The sequence below is a fragment of the Phocoena sinus genome, chromosome 3 (assembly GCF_008692025.1).
Source record: "Phocoena sinus isolate mPhoSin1 chromosome 3, mPhoSin1.pri, whole genome shotgun sequence".
Taxonomy (NCBI): domain Eukaryota; kingdom Metazoa; phylum Chordata; class Mammalia; order Artiodactyla; family Phocoenidae; genus Phocoena; species Phocoena sinus.
Genome location: NC_045765.1, coordinates 159,901,461 through 159,920,983, shown reverse-complemented (window position 1 = coordinate 159,920,983; position 19,523 = coordinate 159,901,461). Strand labels below are relative to the sequence as shown.

The following is a 19,523-nucleotide window of genomic DNA, read 5'->3' as shown; positions in this document are numbered from 1 at the left end:
ATAATAGTTATTTCTCTTTTAGATGTGGCACCGAAGGACGTGTCCAATGGCACGTAATCTCAGAGTTAGCAAGAGTAAAATTCCCCCTCAAATGTAATATTTTACTTTCAGCCTGGCTCTAAATGTTCCCCCCGTCTGGGGTGCCCTTTCTAACTTTCTGCACAGATATGGAAACAAACAAACAAACGTATGCAGCAAAGTATACTCCATAGAAAACTACCAGCTGTTGAGAGCTGGGAGTTACCAGAACAAAAAAGGGGAGGCAGGGGTATTCTACTTCAAAGGAGTGAGAGGGCGTTTCCCACTTTCAGCAAGTTATGAGTCTTTGGTAATAATAATTATTATTAGATATGTGTATAGTGTGTGTGTGTGTGTGTATGTGTGCGCGCGTGTGCGCGTGTGTGTGTGTATTTACTTATTTATTTATTTGTTCTCCTTCTTGTCTGTTTATCTTGTAACCGGTAAAACATTCTTAGAAAAAAAACTTCTGTTTGTTTAGTTTACATCATAAACTACTTGTTCAAAGTATTTATAATTATCCACAATTAATTATGTTTAATTTAATTGTGGGAACGTTCCATTTCATTGAGGCAACCCTTATTACACGTCTGCCAAGTCTCTCCCTTCAGTCTCTAAAAATGATCAGGCCCCCTAGATACTTACTTCAGGTGTTAAAATGGTTTATAAATACTTTCCATTCACAAGTATTTATAAAAGTGCCTATTCTGTGCAAAATTCTACGCAGAGAGTTGGCGGGAATGCCAAGATGGAAAGTGAACAAGAGAAAGTCCTGCTTTCAGAAATGTTCAAATGTCATGAGGGGGATACATACAATACTGGTAGGTCACCCATCGTCTCAAACCAAGACTGACATCTAAAATTCTCTGAAAGTGTTTTCTCAACTATTTAATTAGTCCATGTCCTAAATCTAGGCACTTGTGTAAATGTCATCTTCAAGCACTTGATTTAATGTCTCATTTTATATAGAAAGTTCTTTCATTATTCAATTAAAAATGTGAACTTAACGTCCCCTTTGATGGATGGGGAAGGAATCTGGAAGAAAATGAAAACTAGAAAACTAAAGAGAAAAGTAGCTTTTAAGGACATGATTACAACTGATTGTAGGCAACACACACACACACACACACACACACACACCATACAACCATGGCTGAAAAGGAATGCTTATACAAGGACAAAAAAATATTGTGGTATTCCTGTTCCTAGAGAGTTACCAGTTTCCACTTTCTTTGACAATAAAATTGGCAATAACCTCTTGTCCTTTTTTTTCTCTCCCGTTGCGGAGCACAGGCTCCGGACACGCAGGCTCAGCGGCCATGGCTCACGGGCCCAGCCGCTCCGCGGCACGTGGGATCCTCCCGGACCAGGGAAGGAACCCGCGTCCCCTGCATCGGCAGGCGGACTTCTTCAACCACTGCGCCACCAGGGAAGCCCCCTCTTGTCCTTTTTTTAAACAACCTTCTTTCTACATCTTCATATCTGAATTTCAATGGCCCTAATTAGAATTCCAATGACACCGATTTATATAAATTCTGTTAACACAGCAATGGGGCTAGAAATGGAAACTTCCAATATGGACACAAGTTGTGCTCATATTAATAGAAATAACTTCCTGCTTCCTTTCCCATCTCTATCCCCCTTTCTTAGAGCCAGATCTTAATAAAACGTAAACACAGTTACGGTACTGCATATGGGGGCCCAATGATCACATTTTCAAAGACAAGATCTATGGTTAAAAAAAAGTATTGTAATACCAAAATGGGTATATGGGTCTAATTATTAACCTTTAGAAATGTTCAAGTCTTTAAAATGCAAGCAATTTACAAAATGTTTACTAGCTTAGATTTCTAACAACCACCATCTGAAGTTAAAAATCAGACATCAAAAAACTCAAGTAGACTTTACGGGGTGTAGGAAGAAACACTTTTTGATAATTTCGGGCCGCCACTTCCTCACTCAAGAAAAACACTTATTGGCATATGTTTCTACGGGTATATTCAGTTAATTTTATGTCTCTCTCTTCACGCTAAAGAAAATTCTATTTCCTGGAATTAAGGGACTGCACTCCTTTTTAAATTTTAATTTCAACTACCTTTTAAATTAGTCACAGTAGTTTTTAGAAAGATAACCAGCAAATGAAATAGACTCAAGAAAAAGTAAATGCGGATCATAATTACCTTTTGCCTGATCCAAAGTCCTCACCTTCAAGCATTTCTGCCCTTTGAAAATAATAACAAAGTGGAGAAGGCTGCAGCACTTTTGTGCTAGGATAGTTTCTTCTCCACGCTAACAATGACTACCAGGCGGGGAAAACCCCAGTAGTCCAAGTTCTTTTCTTTTTGGAGTAAAGCACTCCTCCCCTACCCAGAAAGTAGGTGTTTACAAACTTCCGAAGCCCCGGCCTGCCTTGAATGAAGCTAGGAGCCGGGTTATTATGACTGTCCCCTGCTAAAAATAAATAGGTCACCTCTTACTCCCAGGACCGTGACAGACAGCTGGGAGCAAGCACTGCCCAGCTGCCCAGCTTGTTCGCTCCAGTCCTGTGAGGAGGTGTCACCACCCAGCTATTAACCTTTACCAGGATGACCTCACCTAAGCCAGCCTACCCTTTCTATTTCCTGCTTTCTCCTGGCATGACAAGGCACCCCCAAAGGGCGGCGAGCTTGAAACTTCAGCCTGGGCTATCAGGTCTCCAACTCACAGGAGGGGCTGGAGGGTGGAGAGCAAAGTGGGCAGGACCGCGAGAGCTGAGAGGTTTGTTTGTTCTGGAAATGCTTAGCCACTCAGCAAAAAGATCCCTTACTCACACAAAAAGGGGGAAAATGCCAACAAACAATTGTGTTAGAAAATCTTCCTTTGGGGCATCTAGATGTCTCCACTCTGAAGTGAGCATACAGATATGAGTCTATGTGTTCCTCTGGGCGACACGGTTTCTTCCGAGGGACTCCCCTCTGTCATCAGTGACCAGCCTGACATTGGAATGTGGCCGAGCTGTGGGCCTCAGATGTTCTGATAGCTTTGCCCATCATTACGAATGAGTCATCAATCACCAGGTACCCTCATTCCCTGCAACTTCTAATAGCAGGACGAAAATCGCTTCACTTGTTGCTTTCAAAAAAGCTGGACGAAACATTACTGAGATCCCTTTAGGAATATAACCTGAAGACTTTGCAGAAAAACTTGAAATCTTTTTTTTTTTTTCCTGATTGGGAAAGTCAAGTAAGGCTGTAAGCAAGATCTAATTATTAAGAAACAATATACTTTCCTTAGATACATGCACCCCAATGTTCACTGCAGTACTATTTACAATAGCCAGGATATGGAAGCAACTTAAATGTCCATCAACAGATGAATGGATAAAGAAGATGTGGTACATATATACAACGGAATATTACTCAGCCATAAAAAAGAACAAAATAATGCCATTTGCAGCGACTTGGATGGACCTAGAGATTGTCATACTGAGTGAAGTACGTCAGACAGAGAAAGACAAACGTCATACGATATTGCTTATATGTGGAATCTTAAAAAATGGTACAAATGAACTTATTTACAAAATAGAAATAGAGTCACAGATGTAGAAAACAAACTTATGGTTACCAAAGGGGAAAGGAGGGGGGGGAGGAGGGATAAATTGGGAGATTGGGACTGACATATACACACTACTATATATAAAATAGATAACTAATAAGAACCTACTGTATAGCACAGGGAACTCAACTGAATACTCTGTAAAGACCTACATGGAAAAGAATCTAAAAAAGAGTGGATAGATGTATATGTATAAATGATTCACTTTGCCGTACACCTGAAACTAACAGAACATTCCAAATCAACTATACTCCAATCAAAATTAAAAATAAAATAAAAAATAAAAACATTAAAAAAGAAATGACACTTTTTTTTAAACATCTTTATTGGAGTATAATTGCTTTACAATGGTGTGTTAGTTTCTGCATTATAACAAAGTGAATCAGCTATACATATACATATATCCCCTTATATCCTCCCTCTTGCGTCTCCCTCCCATTCCACCCCTCTAGGTGGTCACAAAGCACCGAGCTGATCTCCCTGTGCTATGCGGCTGCTTCCCACTAGCTATCGATTTTACATTTGGTAGTGTATATATGTCCATGCCACTCTCTCACTTCGTCCCAGCTTACCCTTCCACTTTTCTTTTTAAAATGTGTGTTCCATTGTCACAAGATTAGTAATAGCTAATCCTAGCAATGTCTCTATATTCAATATATACTTTACATTTATATGTGTTAAAGTGATTTCTGGAGCATTAAAAAATTGAAGAGTCTAAACAAATATTATCTTTCTCTGAGGCACTGTTGTTAGCTGTTTTGTAGCACATGCCTGTCGCAATTCGCGACAATTCTTTAATATTCCACACAAGAGCTGAAGTTCTAGACTTCAAAGTCTAAGAGTAAGTTGCTGCAGGTACGCAAACACGTAACTCAAATACTGTTGACCCTGAAAGAAAACAGTCATAAGCAGAGTTCTGAAGATCAGGGTGTGCCCGAGCCTCTCAGGATTGGAGCAATGTGCTGTCTTGTTAGAAATTCCAGGCCTAATGGAGTGAAAAGTTGAGACGCTGAAAATATTATCCATGAGAATATTTTACCACCTCTACTTCACTTGACCAACAACAATGCTAATTCTATGATCTAATTCTCAGTTCTAACAATCCTATCCCACTAATTTTACCTTTTTTGTTCTTTTAAGCTTCTCTTGTACTACTTCTTGAATATCTGAGTACCGCTGTTGTTGAACTTAGCTGCTGATGACTACAGACCAGACTACTGTATCCCTGAAACCTGCCTCTCAATTTTAAAGGACAATTAACTGATCGGTGTGAGAGATGAATTACCCATTACTACCATAAATATTTCCTTTAAAAATACTTCCTTAGGGCTTCCCTGGTGGCGCAGTGGTTGAGAGTCCGCCTGCCGATGCAGGGGACGCGGGTTCGCGCCCCGGTCCGGGATGATCCCACATGCCGCGGAGCGGCTAGGCCCGTGAGCCATGGCCGCTGAGCCTGCGCCTCTGGAGCCTGTGCTCCACAATGGGAGAGGCCACAACAGTGAGAGGCCCGCGTACCGCAAAAAAAAAAAAAAAAAAAAAAAACTTCCTTTAAGCACGTCTTCATGCATTTTAAAATTACTTGCTCCAACCATCAATTCCCCTTTAGATCTGTTTGTGTTAACTTCTGAAATTTCCAAGGACAAGGAGGGAAAACAGGATGGCACAGATCACAAAAGCCAGGTGTAGGACACCGTGGGTGGCTTCCTCGCTCCAGTGACACCTTCGGTCCGGCGGGGGGTTTAGGGTGCCAAGGGTTCCCTCATCATCCCTGGCCGGAAACCCACTGGGCATCCCAAATTTAAGGACTCACGGAATACAGCCATGGGAAAGGCCCTGAGGGCCACGAAAGCCATCCAAGATTTTCAGATGCTGAAACGAGGGCCCCGCAAAGTTAGGTGCCCTGCTGGGGACAGAGCCAGGAACAGCCTTCACTGCAGGAGCTAAGGGCTCTTTTCATCCCTCCAGCCGAACCGAGAGCAGAACCCACTCGTTCTGGCAAAAGTGCATACCTACGGCCAGACACGTACGCGGTTTACGTTCTCTTATACCCATAATCTTTCAAACTTTGTATGCATTTAATTTTCGTAGCATACTTTAAGTGAACATTTCTATTTTCTCCTGCAGTTTTAATCAGCGTTATGGCCTAAGAAGATAACTGCCATTTCAAAGCTAAATGTCCACTTCTCTTAATGCCCTTTTTTCTCTTCACACAATCATCGGCCTAAGAGTTTTGTTTTTATCCATCTCTCCTACAGCAGCGTTGACTGAGGCTCTGCAACTTTCAGAGACAAGACGAGGGACCCTCCCTCTATTGCAGGTTACAGGGCAATATTAGCATGAAGGGCTAAGAAACGGATGGGGTTCGTTGGTGGAGAGAAAATTATTAAGAGGGGTAGGTTAACTCCTTGACCTAACAGAATTCTTGCTGAAGTTAGGCCGGGGTGATCGGCTATTACCTAGGGGATGGTGAGACATGAGGGATTTGGTTAGATATTACGGGTGATCAAATATCAAGGGTGGAGGATTCTCGATAAACTGACTTGACAAATTTCTTGCTAAAACTGGGTTCCTGAGGACATACCCAAGGGCAGGGCCTAGGTGGAAATGAGCTCTCAGAGGAGCCTGACTAGTTTGGTCAAAGAGAGAGTCTTTGTCACCTCCTAAGAACAAGTGGCACATTTTAATTTTTTTTAAACTAGCACTCAGTGTTACAAACTGTATGGCCCCTTCAGAGGGGCACTGTCCGGTATGGTAGCCCCCAGCAGCACCTGGTTATTGAGCACTTAAAATGTGGCTAGTTGGGAATTTTCGGATGGAATAGGAAAAAAGACTGTAAAATATCTCATTACCAATTTTTATATTGATAACATGTTGAAATAATAACGTTTGGGATACATTGGTTAAATAAAATGTATTATTAAAATTAATTTCACTTCTCTCTGTTTACTTTTTCTAAACATGGCTGCTAGAAATATACAATTATATACGTAGCCTGCATTCTGTTTCCACTGGCCTGTATAACTCTAGAGCTTCAATTTTCTACTTTTCTGCCGAAACTGGCCTAAGTCTGACATAAAACAGAAGTTCCTTTGAGAGCTCACTGGCTAACACGATCTTACCAACTGTTTCAAACACATTTCCAGAATCACTTTTAGTCAGAAGGGAAAGGGGTACAAATTACAGAAGGCAATTAACAGGACAGTTAATGGATACCAAGAAGAGTCCATTGAGTATCTTCTCCCTCCATATCTTGGCCTCCGCTTTTCTCCATCCAAAACCCTCTCCCACCCTTGCTTCCCTTTGGCTTCCGAAGACAAGAGCCCATAAGTAATTTCTTCAAGGCCAGGCTGCATCCCAAGTTCTTGATTCCCTTCCCTCCTCTCATCTCTGGTTTAAACCACCAGGTATCCCAGCCTGTTCTTGCCAGTTCCTGACCTCCCAAATTCTACCTTTTCCCTCAGCCCACAACATATGCAGGCCTTTTCCAGAAACCCCACCACTGACCATACATGTTCTTCTAGTCCCAAACCTCTGTCTGACCTTTACAGCCCAAGGTCCTAACCAGGGGTCTATGTTCAACTCACTCCTCACCAATTACAGCCTTTCTGCCCCTACCATGGCCCTGACAGTGCTCTCCAAATGCAGCTGATGTTTACTTTCCATCTAATCTGCCCTGACCTCGTGGGGCCCTACGTGGCTGCCCGCTTCCCTTTATCTTGACACTGTCTCCACCCTGGGCTCCAAGACTCCACTTTCTGTGCCCAGCCCCACTCCTCTCAACTGTCCTTCTTGGTCTATCTAAGTGTCTCCCTTCAGTCTTAACTGACTCTTCAGTCTTAAGCATTGGTGATCTCTAGGGCCGGGCTTCCCAAACCTGAAACAACACAGAGTAGCGGGTCCCAACCCCAGCCACTCTCTACTTCCACTGGTCTGGGATGGGTCATGAACTTGCTTCCAATATGCCGCTCGTGGGCTGGTGGCGGGGGTGGGGGGGGACCACTCTTTGAGAGCACAGTCCTGGCGTTCCAACACTGACCGCCTTCCTTTTCATGCTATACAATCTCTCTAGGAAATCTCTCTATTCCCAGAATTTTAACTCTGACCTCCATGCCCAAATCTGTACTGCTAGTCACACACTCTCCAGAATTCCAAACCTATACAGACAATGCCCGACTTACGACTTTTCCACATTATGATGGTGTGAAAGTGATACACATTCAGTAGGAACCGCCCTTGGGATTTTGAATTTTGATCTTTTCCTGGGCAAGATGCGGTGCGCCACTCTCTCGTGATGCTGGCCAGCGGCAGCGAGCCTCAGCTCCTGGTCAGCCCTGTGACGACAAGGATCAATAATCCACACACTTACGACCACTCTGTACCCAGGCAGCCATTCTGTTCTTCACTTTCAGTACAGTGTTCAATACATTACATGAGACAGTCAACACTTTATTATAAAATAGGCTTCGTGTTAGATGATGCTGCCCGCTTGTAGGCTCACAGACGTGTTCTGAGCATGTTTAAGGTAGGCTTGGCTAACCTGTGATGTTCAGTAGCGTAGGTGTATTAAATGCATTTTTGACTTAACGACATTTTCAACTTATACTGGGTTTATCGGGATGTAACCCCATTGTGAGTCGAGGCGGCTCTGTATTTCTGTCACCCACTAGCTGTGGTGCACCAGAGCTGCCTCTGACTCGCTCATGAAAACTCTTACCACCTCTTTCCACTCCACGTTCAGTGCCGTGAAGGAGCTAGTCTGCAACCAGCCACAGCATGAAAATTGGCAAATGCTACAAGTCAGCTGCTATCCCGTACTCACCCCGAGCCAGCTGTTAAAAATGTACCCATACAACACCGAATACTAGACATCTTAACCTGTGTTAAATTAATTAAATAGGGAGGGCATTAGATGGAGGTGGTTCTAATTCCTTCGAGGCCAACATAAGCAAACCAAAACCTGAGCCTACAAATGCCTCAAGGTTCAGAAACCGAAACATAAGGACAACCAACAACAAGCATCTAACCAGGGTTTCCCAAATAAGGGCAACCGCTTGGGCTACAGCCAATCAGATGAGTTCCTTGCTTTGCTTCTGCATCTTCTCTATACAAGTCTCATCCTGGACATCCCTGGTGGCACAGTGGTTAAGAATCCACCTGCCAATGCAGGGGACACGGGTTTGAGCCCCGGTCCGGGAAGATCCCACATGCCGCGGAGCAACAAAGCCCGTGTGCCACAACTACTGAGTCTGTGCTCTAGAGCCCGCGAGCCACAACTACTGAAGCCCACGTGCCTAGAGCCCGTGCTCTGCAACAACAGAAGCCACCGCAATGAGAAGCCCGCGCACCGCAACGAAGAGTAGCCCCCGCTCGCCGCAACTAGAGAAAGCCCGGGCGCAGCAACGAAGACCCGATGCAGCCAAAAATAAATTTTTAAAGATAATAAATAAAAAAAAGCCTCGTCCCCAGCTCCTGTCAATGGAGCATCCTGACCACGTCTGGTTGGTGCCACAAGATTCAAATTGATTTTTGCTCAAATAAACTCTTAAATTTTTAATATGCCTCAGTTTCTCTTTTAATACCTGGAAGTCCCAAAAGCATCTCCAAAAACGAGCCCAAAGAGGATCCACCCAACTCTCAGTAACCTGCTCTCCCTTATCCTTTCCTATTTCTTCTCTTCATTTTCTTTCTTTGGAAAAATAATTCTCCATATCATTCTCAATCCCATTTTTTTGAAGCATTTTCTTTCTTTGGAAAAATAATTCTTCATATCATTCTCAATCCCATTTTTCTGAAGCATTTTCTTCAATGAATTCAGCAACATCTCAATGTATCTTCACTACTTGCTGACATGTCAGCTATGGGAACCCCTCCCTCCTTCCCACTAGGAGATACTCAGGGACCTTCTCTTCTTGTTCCTTATTGTTTCCCAGCAATACTACAAAGCATGGTAGAGCCAGCTCCTAGAACAGCACACACCGTACTATATTAGGGTGATACTAGTAGTCAATATTAGTTACATCAGTAAAGTGAAAAAAGGTTCCAAACGGCCAACTGAGGCAAAAATATGGGAATTATATTCGTTCTTCCCTCTCGCTCACCAGCCAGAGAAGATTCTCACCAAGTGCCATCAACCCTAACACACTGAGCTGTACTTGTAACCACCCTTGAGACTGTGCCTTCTGTGATCACTGTCTTCCATCAGTCCAGCATCACCTGTTGCCTAGGCTAGGGGCCACCAAATACTTGTGATAAAGCACCCCTAGCAGGACACACTGTCCAAATACACTGTGTGTTTATACACTATATGCGTATATATTTTCAATGTATAAATATGACCTGTAAATACTATATGTGCTTCATAAATCATATGCAAAATAAAAACATGTAGAGATAAAATAAACATTCTTTGTAATTGCAAAAAAACCAAAACAATCCCTATCAACAAGGGATTAATTAAATTATGGTGCCATGAAATCCTATGCTAAAAGGGATGAGATTATTATGAAAATCTTTCCATAATATGGTCAACTTTAAAGAGAGACTAGAAAACAAAATGTATAATATCCCATTGATGTAAAAATGTACATTTACATATTGATGAAAATACCTCAACAAAGATATGGATGAAGGAAGGGAAACCAGGAGGACAAGGTGGGGGGGAGGGGAGGGAGAGGAGAGAAAGGAAAAGTGTTTCAAAGGACCTACACTGGGGTATTGATTGTGGTTTTCTTTTCTGGCTTAAGAAAACAATGAATAGTTTCTATTTTATTATTTTTGCCTGTCCGTATTTTCAATTTTTCAGCAACAAATACAAATTGCTCTTTTGGTAAGCAAAGAAAATGTTCTTAGAATATGAAAAAGAAAAAAAAGGTTACTTTTAAATGGAAGGGGGAAATTTTTTTCTGTGTTTCCCTGTCACTAAAGGAAAAAAAAAATCTCTATTCTTTCATTTGGGTCTTCAGGATTTTTCCCTCAAACCAGACCAGGAAGAGTTCCTACCTTCAAGGATTTGACCACTCAGCAAAAAACGTGTTGGTTAAAAGGATGAGAGAAAGAAAACAGAAGCAAGCCCTCCCTCCACCCACTGACTCGAGAGGATAAGAATTCCCCTTCTCCACTTTTTTCATATCCCACCGAAGACTTCTGGTGTTGCCAATACAGAATTTGTTTCCCATGAAAATTCAGAGTATATACTATGCACTTTGCAAAAGTGGAATAAGGGTATAAATTAGTATCAAAGCCAGTGTATTTCTGGAGCAAAGTGGAAAAGGACATCTTTTTTTTCCTTAGATTAAAAAGAAATAAAAGGTTCAAATGAGTATATATGTAAATGATGTGAATGACGGCATTCAGTAGTGACGATGTGATGAATAGTCATGATGAGCTACACTGAGAGAGATGGTCCCTCTCTCTTGCTTTCTGGTTGGTGGAATCATATTGAGACTTTTCCTAGATTGGTGGCTTTCCAAGCAATAAAAAACTTATTTTTCCTAAATGCTATGTTATGACAAACCTCAGTATATAAAAGACACAACAACCCAAAAGACTTATTCAGGTTTAAATGGGAGCAGGGCACTGAGAAGTGGCCTCAGTCCTGCACAAAGGCAGCCCTTGAATCGGATCCTTGGAAACCCAGAGCTGCACAAGTTACAGCTGGAAAACTGTGACCGGGATCATCTGGACGGCTAGGAAGAAAAAGCGGGATTTTTTTTTTCTCAGTCTCTTCTCTAATAATTAGAACAGAAGCAACCCAGTTACTCTCTTTATCCTTTTATCTTTTTTAAGCTTAGAGTTATGAAGTGTTTTCCTCAAATTTCTTTTCATCCAAACATAGCTGGCACTCTACAACCAACACACAGAGCTTCTGAAGTCCCACACTCTAGCTTTCTGGTCAACCTTCTCCTTCCTTTTGCTGGAGGTACCACTGTAGACACCCGACTTCCCAGCCTGGGACAGTCCCCAGTTTCACCTCTTGTCCTGGTATAATTAATAACAGACCCCTTTCACCTCATCAGTATACCTGTTTAGGTCATCAATTGTAAGATAACCCAATACATTACCATGTTTTCCCCCCTATTTGTCAGAACTTCCATTTTGCCAATGTGTGCTAGATTGTTGTTTTGATTATCACATAATTTGTTATGGTCTCAGCAGGGACCCCCAACTGGAGCCAGATCTGTGCCATAGACCATTCAGTTTAGCCAGGGAGTGCCTCTCACACCCTTCCAGTCCGGTCCATGCTGTACCCATTGTCTGACCTGTCATCTTGGGTCGAACCGTGTCCCTTCCTAAAGTAGATATTGTTGGAGCGAAGCTGTCTGCAAAGTGTGGTTTGGATACTTGTGGGTGCAGGTGCCCCAAGGATGCTGAAGAAGCCAGCATCCAGGAGTGGAAAGATCAAAATATAGGACAAGAGTCAGCAAACATCCAAAGGGGAGGAGGAGGGAAAGGAGTGGAGAGAAACTGGGGGGCAGGGAGGCCGGCAGGGAGCACCATGAAAGACCCAACAGCCTCCAAGAGGTGGACCCTGCACCAGCTGCGTCTTCGTCATGATCTCTGTGGCGTATATTTGATGTCCTAACATTTAAATAAAATATTTTTCTTTACTGAAGTCGAGTTGATTTACAATGTTGTGTTACTTTCAGGTGTACGGCAAAGTGATTCAGTTATACATATACATGACAAGAAGATTGAATACAGTTCCCTGTGCTACACAGTAGGTCCTTGTTTCGCAGTGGGAAGGGGCACAGGAGTAGCCTCGGGAAACCAGGAGAGGAAGAAGAGGCTGTCGGGCAACTGTTTACGGAAGCGAGGAGAAAAGGGCTCCAGGAAACCCGCAGGTGCCGGGACCTCCGGAGTCACACCAGCGTGCATCACTGGCCTGGTTTGCGTGTGTGTGTCCTGTGTTTACCAAGACCCATTTCACTGCGCTGAACAGGGTCTCTACAAACTCTTGTCTGTGACCCCCTCTCTGAGGACCTGTTGGTCACCAGGGACTAGTTTCATTCCCACTTAACTGCCTCATGCCTTCTCTCCTTAGAAAACTGTGGATGTGCTTCTGTATCAAGAGGGGTTCTTTCTCTCTTCTCCCTCCCATCCTTCCCAAACCCCTCCCCCCCCCCCCAAAAAAAAAAGGTCTACAAAACTGCAGGAGTAGAGAGGCTGGTAGAAATCAAATTCCCAACGGTGCCAAACATCACTATTGGTTCAAGCTTCCCTCCACAGAATAATCCTGAAGAAGAAGAATCTTGTTTCTGAATAATCTTGCTTGCTTGGTTATTGAAAGCTCTCTTTTAAGGCTCTATGTGTACTTCAGGGGTGAAGGTCCTTGACAGAGAATCTTTGGTTCCAAGAAAGTCAGAACAAATAGCCACAGGAGAGAAAGACCTCTGGCAGGTCCCACTGCTCTCAGTGAGCAGAAAGAAATGGAACATTTCTAAGGCCACAATTCATAGAGACAGAGGTCTTTGTGTCCGGTAGAGACGGGAGTGGCTCCAACAAGAGTGGCACACAGCTCAAACCAAGCCTTATCTCTTGCACTTAAAAGTACAATGCAAAACAGCGGGCAACTGCAACTTATGTTTAAGGATTACACAATACTTTTGTTATCTGTTAATCTTCCTTATCAGGTGTTGCTTACGTCAGTACTAAAAAGTATTTTTTCACTCCTTAAATAGCACCTGATAAAATGCTTCTTGGCTATACATTTACCCAGGATTTTGTGGAGAAGCCAAACTGAAATGGAGACTGTCCAGCTCCACAGCCTCGTAATAGTTAATCATTATTAGTTTTGAGGGTACCAGAAAGCCTCTTTCCATTCCCATTTGGCCATGCATCATCTGACACCCTTGTGGCTGGCTGGATGAGTTCTACCTGCTGACCCGGCCTTGGGTAGGGATGAGAGATCTCAGACACTGAAAGGGCCGCCCCCTCCCGGGAAAGTGTTCCAGAGCTTGCTAATATCCGACAGCCTTCAGGCATTTCTGAAAAGGAACCAGCCTCTTTAGAAGCATTTGCTACGGGAAAAGCCGGGCGTCTGCTGGCCTGGATCGGTGGGAAAGAAGAAAGCCTTCACTTCAGAGACCTGTAACTGCTTCTTGCAGCCGGGCAGCTGCCTCCAGTGACATGGTGGGCCAGCATCTCCATACCGCCTCGACCACTGTCTGACTGTCTGATAATAAACCCAGCCTCTCAGAAACATGGTGTGTCTCCTGCAGTCCACCTCAAGGTTCCAAATAAGATACGGGTAGCAATCTGAAGGTGACCACGAGTGAGTTCATTTCTAGCAGGCATGAGTAAAACCCTTTCAATGACTAGCAAAAAGCAATGAGCTTTCTCCAAAATTTATAAGCAGCCCATGCAGCTCAATAACAAAAAAACAAACAGCCCAATCCAAAAGTGGGCAGAAGACTTAAAGAGACATTTCTCCAAAGAAGACATACAGATTGCCAACAAACACATGAAAGAATGCTCAACATCATTAATCATAAGAGAAATGCAAATCAAAACTACAATGAGATATCATCTCACACCAGTCAGAATGGCCCTCATCAAAAAATCTAGAAACAATAAATGCTGGAGAGGGTATGGAGAAAAGGGGACACTCTTGCACTGCTGGTGGGAATGTGAATTGGTACAGTCACTGTGGAGAACAGTATGGAGGTTCCTTAAAAAGCTACAAATAGAACTACCATATGATCCAGCAATCCCACTACTGGGCATATACCCTGAGAAAACCATAATTCAAAAAGAGTCATGTACCACAATGTTCTTTGCAGCTCTATTTATAACAGCCCAGAGATGGAAACAACCTAAGTGTCCATCATTGGATGAATGGATAAAGAAGATGTGGCACATATATACAACGGAATATTACTCAGCCATAAAAAGAAACGAAGTTGAGCTATTTGTAATGAGGTGGATGGACCTAGAGTCTGTCATACAGAGTGAAGTAAGTCAGAAAGAGGAAGACAAATACCGTATGCTAACACATATATATGGAATTTAAGAAAAAAAAATGTCATGAAGAGCCTAGGGGTAAGACAGGAATAAAGACACAGACCTACTAGAGAATGGACTTGAGGATATGGGGAGGGGGAAGGGTAAGCTGTGACAAAGTGAGAGAGCGGCATGGACATATATACACTACCATATGTAAAATAGATAGCTAGTGGGAAGCAGCCGCATAGCACAGGGAGATCAGCTCGGTGCTTTGTGACCGCCTGGAGGGGTGGGATAAGGAGGGTGGGACGGAGGGAGAGACGGGAGACGCAAGAGGGAGGGGATATGGGGACATATGTATATGTATAGCTGATTCACTTTGTTATAAAGCAGAAACTAACACACCATTGTAAAGCAATTCTACTCCAATAAAGAATTAAAAAGAAACAAACAAACAGTGAAACAAATCTGAAATGTGACCCCTGAAGAGCCTTAGCTGAGAAACCGGGCACTGAGACGAGGTTAACCTGTGATCTCCTGCCTCCCCAATAACCCCTCAGGAGGGGCTTCCTCAGGCACCCAGCACCTCTCTCCTATAAGCTTTACAATCTTGTCTTCTCGTAATAACCTTTTTATTTGGCAATGATTTGAGATTTACAGAAGAGTTGCAAAGACAGTACACAGAGCTCCTGTATACCCCTCACTTAGTTTCCCCCAGGGTTAACATCTTTCGTTACCATGGCACATCTGTCAAAACTAAAAGCCAACATTGGTAGATTACTATGAACTAAACTCCAGACTTTGTAGTTACTTTCACTAACGTCCTTTTTCTCTTCCAGGATCCCACCCGGGGCATCGTGGTGCTTTCAGTCGTGACACCTCCCTAGTCTCCGTGGTCTGTGAGAGTTGCTCCGTCTCCCCTTGTTTCCTACCTTGACAGTTTTGAGGCGTATCCTGTAGATATCAGGTATTTTATAGAATGCCCTCCGTTTGGATTTGATATTTTTCTCATGATTAGACTGAGGTTACAGGTTTGGGGGAAGACAACCACGGAGGAGAATGGCCCTTCTCATCACACCCAGGGTTCCCTGAGATCCACACGACTCCTCCCTGGTGATGGTTCACTTGATGACTTGGATTCCTAGCGTTTGCCAGGTTTCTCCATGGCAAAGTTATTACTTTTCCCTTTCCATACTCTAGTCTTTGAAAGCAAATCTAAGTCCAACCCTCATTCTGGGCAGGGCGGAGGGCGGGGGGAAATGGTGGTGCCCAGGGACACAGGTCCACCTGCTGAATGCAGGGGTTGCAACTTATATTACTCAGAATTCTTCTGTCAGGAAGCCTTGTCTCTCCTCCTTCCCGCAGTGACTTATCTATTCAATCATTTACATCAATAAGAACTTCTGTGGACTTGTAAGGACTTAGGGTTTGGGTTATAATCCGGTGCTATATGATTGATTTTGTTGCACAGATTGTTCCAGCCACTAACTCTGCCCACCCTGCCCTCTTCCACGACCTCTCCTCCAGCCCCTTAAGACCCCTGGAGAGGCCACCTCTCTGCTGCACTTGGCTGGCTCCACTCTCCAGCCGACCTCGGGGTTAACCACAGTGTGCCCAGGCCCCAAGATTACCTCGCTTCCTTTCCACCTGGTGTCAGCACCTGCCACGGGGCGACACCAGGACTAACCTGGAAGTCAGAGGTGGGCTGATGTGGGAACAAAGGCCTGTGCTCCACCCGCATGCGTCCGGTTCCAGGGACACGGGAGAGACGGGGCGCTGCGTGTGCCCCGCCCCTTGGGGTGCCACAGGCCGTGAGCAGTGTCCAAGGAGGTGAGCCGTCTGCACACCAGGGTGTTCTTACGAAAGCATAACCACCTGCCATCTTTTTCCTTACTCTGATAAAATTTCCAGGTTTGAAACCAAGTTCCAATTTCCTTTCCATGTGTGCCATGCGTCCTGACGTTTCATGTTTCCTTCCTGTTCTGAGCACAGAGGAAGTGCACAGTTTAAAAATGGAAACGAGACTTGGCTACTTCACCTGCACCCACTTTTAGCATCAAACCATGGCAATGTCATACACACAGTTCATCATAAGTTTTCACGCCGCCAGACGCCGCTTTCGGTCTGCTTATTTATAACCAATGGGAATTTTTATATCAAACTTGACTTTACATTTTTTTAATTGAAATTATAAGCTGTACTGAAAACTGGAGAGGGCCGTGACAGTTGAAGACCCCCCTCCCCCCGATCCAGCTTCTGCACCCATCGTAAGCAGTAAAAATTTAAACACTGCCTCATTCCAAAGTCAGTGAAGAACAAGGGACGGGCTATGTCAGGAGCTGTAACAGAGGCCAGGAAACAACACGTGTGTCCATACCACCTGCAGACAGGTGTGCGGGAGGGGACACCATGCTTACACGTGTCTCCCAGAGTGAGCGGGTCCCCTTCTCTTCCCATCAAAGTGCCACTGCTTTCATGGAAGGGGGTCACAGTGAGCCTCTCCCACAACGAGAAACAGCTGTTCCCAGGGTCTTTCCAATGACATGGAATTACAAACTCTAAAGGCAAAACTGAGGCGCCTCTTGGGGGTGTCGCCCTGAGAAGTAGCCTTCATTGGATGCGTGTCCGCAGACCCGCCCCCGAACGGGCAGGTTCCTTTAACACATACTTTGCTTCGTTTTGCTTGAAATTATCCCTCCAAAAGAGGATGTGGTCACATGTTTGTGATCTTACCAAATCTGTCACAGACCAGGACTGTGCATTCAATTTAAAAATTTTGAATAGCAAAGTACTAGGAGAGGAAGAATGGCTGAAGCGACATCACTCAGTGCTGGTTTGGGAAGCTTTCAGATGTCACAGAGTTTACCTGATAGGATGGGTAAAAAATAATAACAATACTAATTAAAGAGAAAGACATGTATCACAGATTCCTTCATTATGTGTGGCTGTGGGCTAGGCTATTATAAAATAAGCTTTGCCCAAATCTCTTCCAGAAGTACCGTACCCATCGGTCGTGTGATAGAGATGGAGCCACGTGGTTTGCCAGAGGTGGAGGTGTGGATGGGGAATTGGGCGAAGGCGGTCAAAAGGTACAAACTCCTTTCGTTATAAAGATAAGTTAAGTCCTGGAGATGTAACGTACAGCGTGGTGACTACAGGTAATTACACTGTGTTGTATATTTGAAAGTTGCTAAGAAAGTAAATCTTAAAAATTCTCATCACAAGAAAACAAAACTGTAGCTGTACGGTAGTGGATGTTAACTATTATGGTGATCATTTGGCAATATGTACATGTATTGAATCGTTACCTTATGCACCTGAAACTTATACAAAGTTATATGTCAGTTATGTCTCAATAAAACTGGGGGGAGGGGATAAAAATTGAGGGGAAAAAAGATTGACTGAAATAGCTGTTTACAGCTTGGATCAATTTCCAGTGACTTTACTATCTAAAGTCCTCTATCACAACTTAGGAATGAAATAACTTGTTCTGGAAAATGTGTTAGGGTCAAAAAGTGGCCCTAACTTTAATAAAACTGACATGAAGGGAGAACAGGGAGAGCAGCATTTTAAAACTAATATGTGGGTTTCCCTGGTGGCGCAGTGGTTGAGAGTCCGCCTGCCGATGCAGAGGACACGGGTTCGTGCCCCGGTCCGGGAAGATCCCACATGCCGCGGAGCGGCTGGGCCCGTGAGCCATGGCCGCTGAGCCTGCGCGTCCGGAGCCTGTGCTCCGCAGCGGGAGAGGCCGCGGCAGTGAGAGGCCCGCGTACCGCAAAAAAAAACAGAAACAAAATCAAAACTAGTATGTTACGCAAATAAGTTGTGATTTTATATCTATCAACATAGTGCACTAACAGTGATTTTACAGTGGTTACAATTAGTACGAGTAGAAAATTGGACCCTCTATATTTACATTCCCTGCAGCCGATACATTCAAGGTGGGCGAAAGCTTTTCCTGGATCTTGGCAATGGGAAGGAAGGCCCTCACCACACATTCAAGGTTCCCTTACATCGGGTATGAATTGTATTCTGAGTGAAAGGAGAAATCATCAAAATAGTCCTGGCTGCTCTGTAGAGACCAGCTCTTTGGGGCCAAGAGGAAAAGCATGGGGGTCAGTTAGGGGTTGAGATCTGGCCCAGGTCCAAGAGGATGATGACAGAGTGAGGGCTTGAGGGTCTAGGCCACATTCTGCAAAAGGAGCTGAGCAGGTTGACTGATGAACTAAACGTGTGGAACAGGGACAAGGTGAAATCACACACGGCTTCGATCTGCTTACCTAAACACCACAGTCCTTAAAAGCAAATTTCTGTATAACAGCTAACGGCCTGGGATACCTGACATATTAAAACACGTTGGAGAACTTTTCTGCAAGATGGACCCACACTAAATATTTTCAAATTTGTGGGCCATATGGTCTCCATTACAGCTAATCAACTCCACTGCTGTAGCTCAGACAATATGTAAAGGAAATGAATGTGGGCCATGGGTGGCCACCCTCTGTATTTTATACACACACACACTCCACCAATTATAAAAGAACATGTGCTATTCGTAATTGATTAAAGAAAACCATGGGGAAGGGATTATGTACCCCAATATTTACAGCGATTCTATGGTTTTTATTTTCTTTTGTGTGTTTTAAGTATTTTCAAAAATTCCCCCACATATGTATTCCTGTCATAACCAGATAAAATCTACCCCCCAAAAGTGTGAAATTCTATCTTTAAAAATCTACAAAGAAAAACAAAGCCAGGTGTTTTGGTGTCCTGTCATTGATCATACTTTCAAATGGAGATTTTTTTTTTAATATAAAAAGACTTTGAAAAAGGTCATCAGTAAATAAATTCTAAATCAGCAGTTGAAAAGAAAATAACCCATCATGCTTCCTAGCACTGGAGAGAGTCCATGTGAGGAATGGGGAAGGCTGTTTTTCGCTACACTGGCTGAGTCTCTGGAAAAGATTGCA

General features: G+C 43.7%; 1 protein-coding gene across 2 annotated transcripts in view; it reads right to left on the bottom strand.

The window, feature by feature from the left end:
* RETREG1 (reticulophagy regulator 1) overlaps positions 1–19,523 on the bottom strand; it is a 123,636-nt gene that overhangs the window by 35,462 nt on the left and 68,651 nt on the right. The window contains exon 1 of one of the 2 annotated variants that reach the window (XM_032626446.1): positions 2,199–2,749. The exons of the other annotated variant lie outside the window; for it this stretch is intronic. Coding sequence (XP_032482337.1) covers positions 2,199–2,233 — 35 coding nt within the window. The 5' untranslated portion in view covers positions 2,234–2,749. Of the gene's footprint in view, positions 1–2,198; positions 2,750–19,523 lie in introns of those variants that run through there. 2 annotated transcript variants of the gene reach the window in all.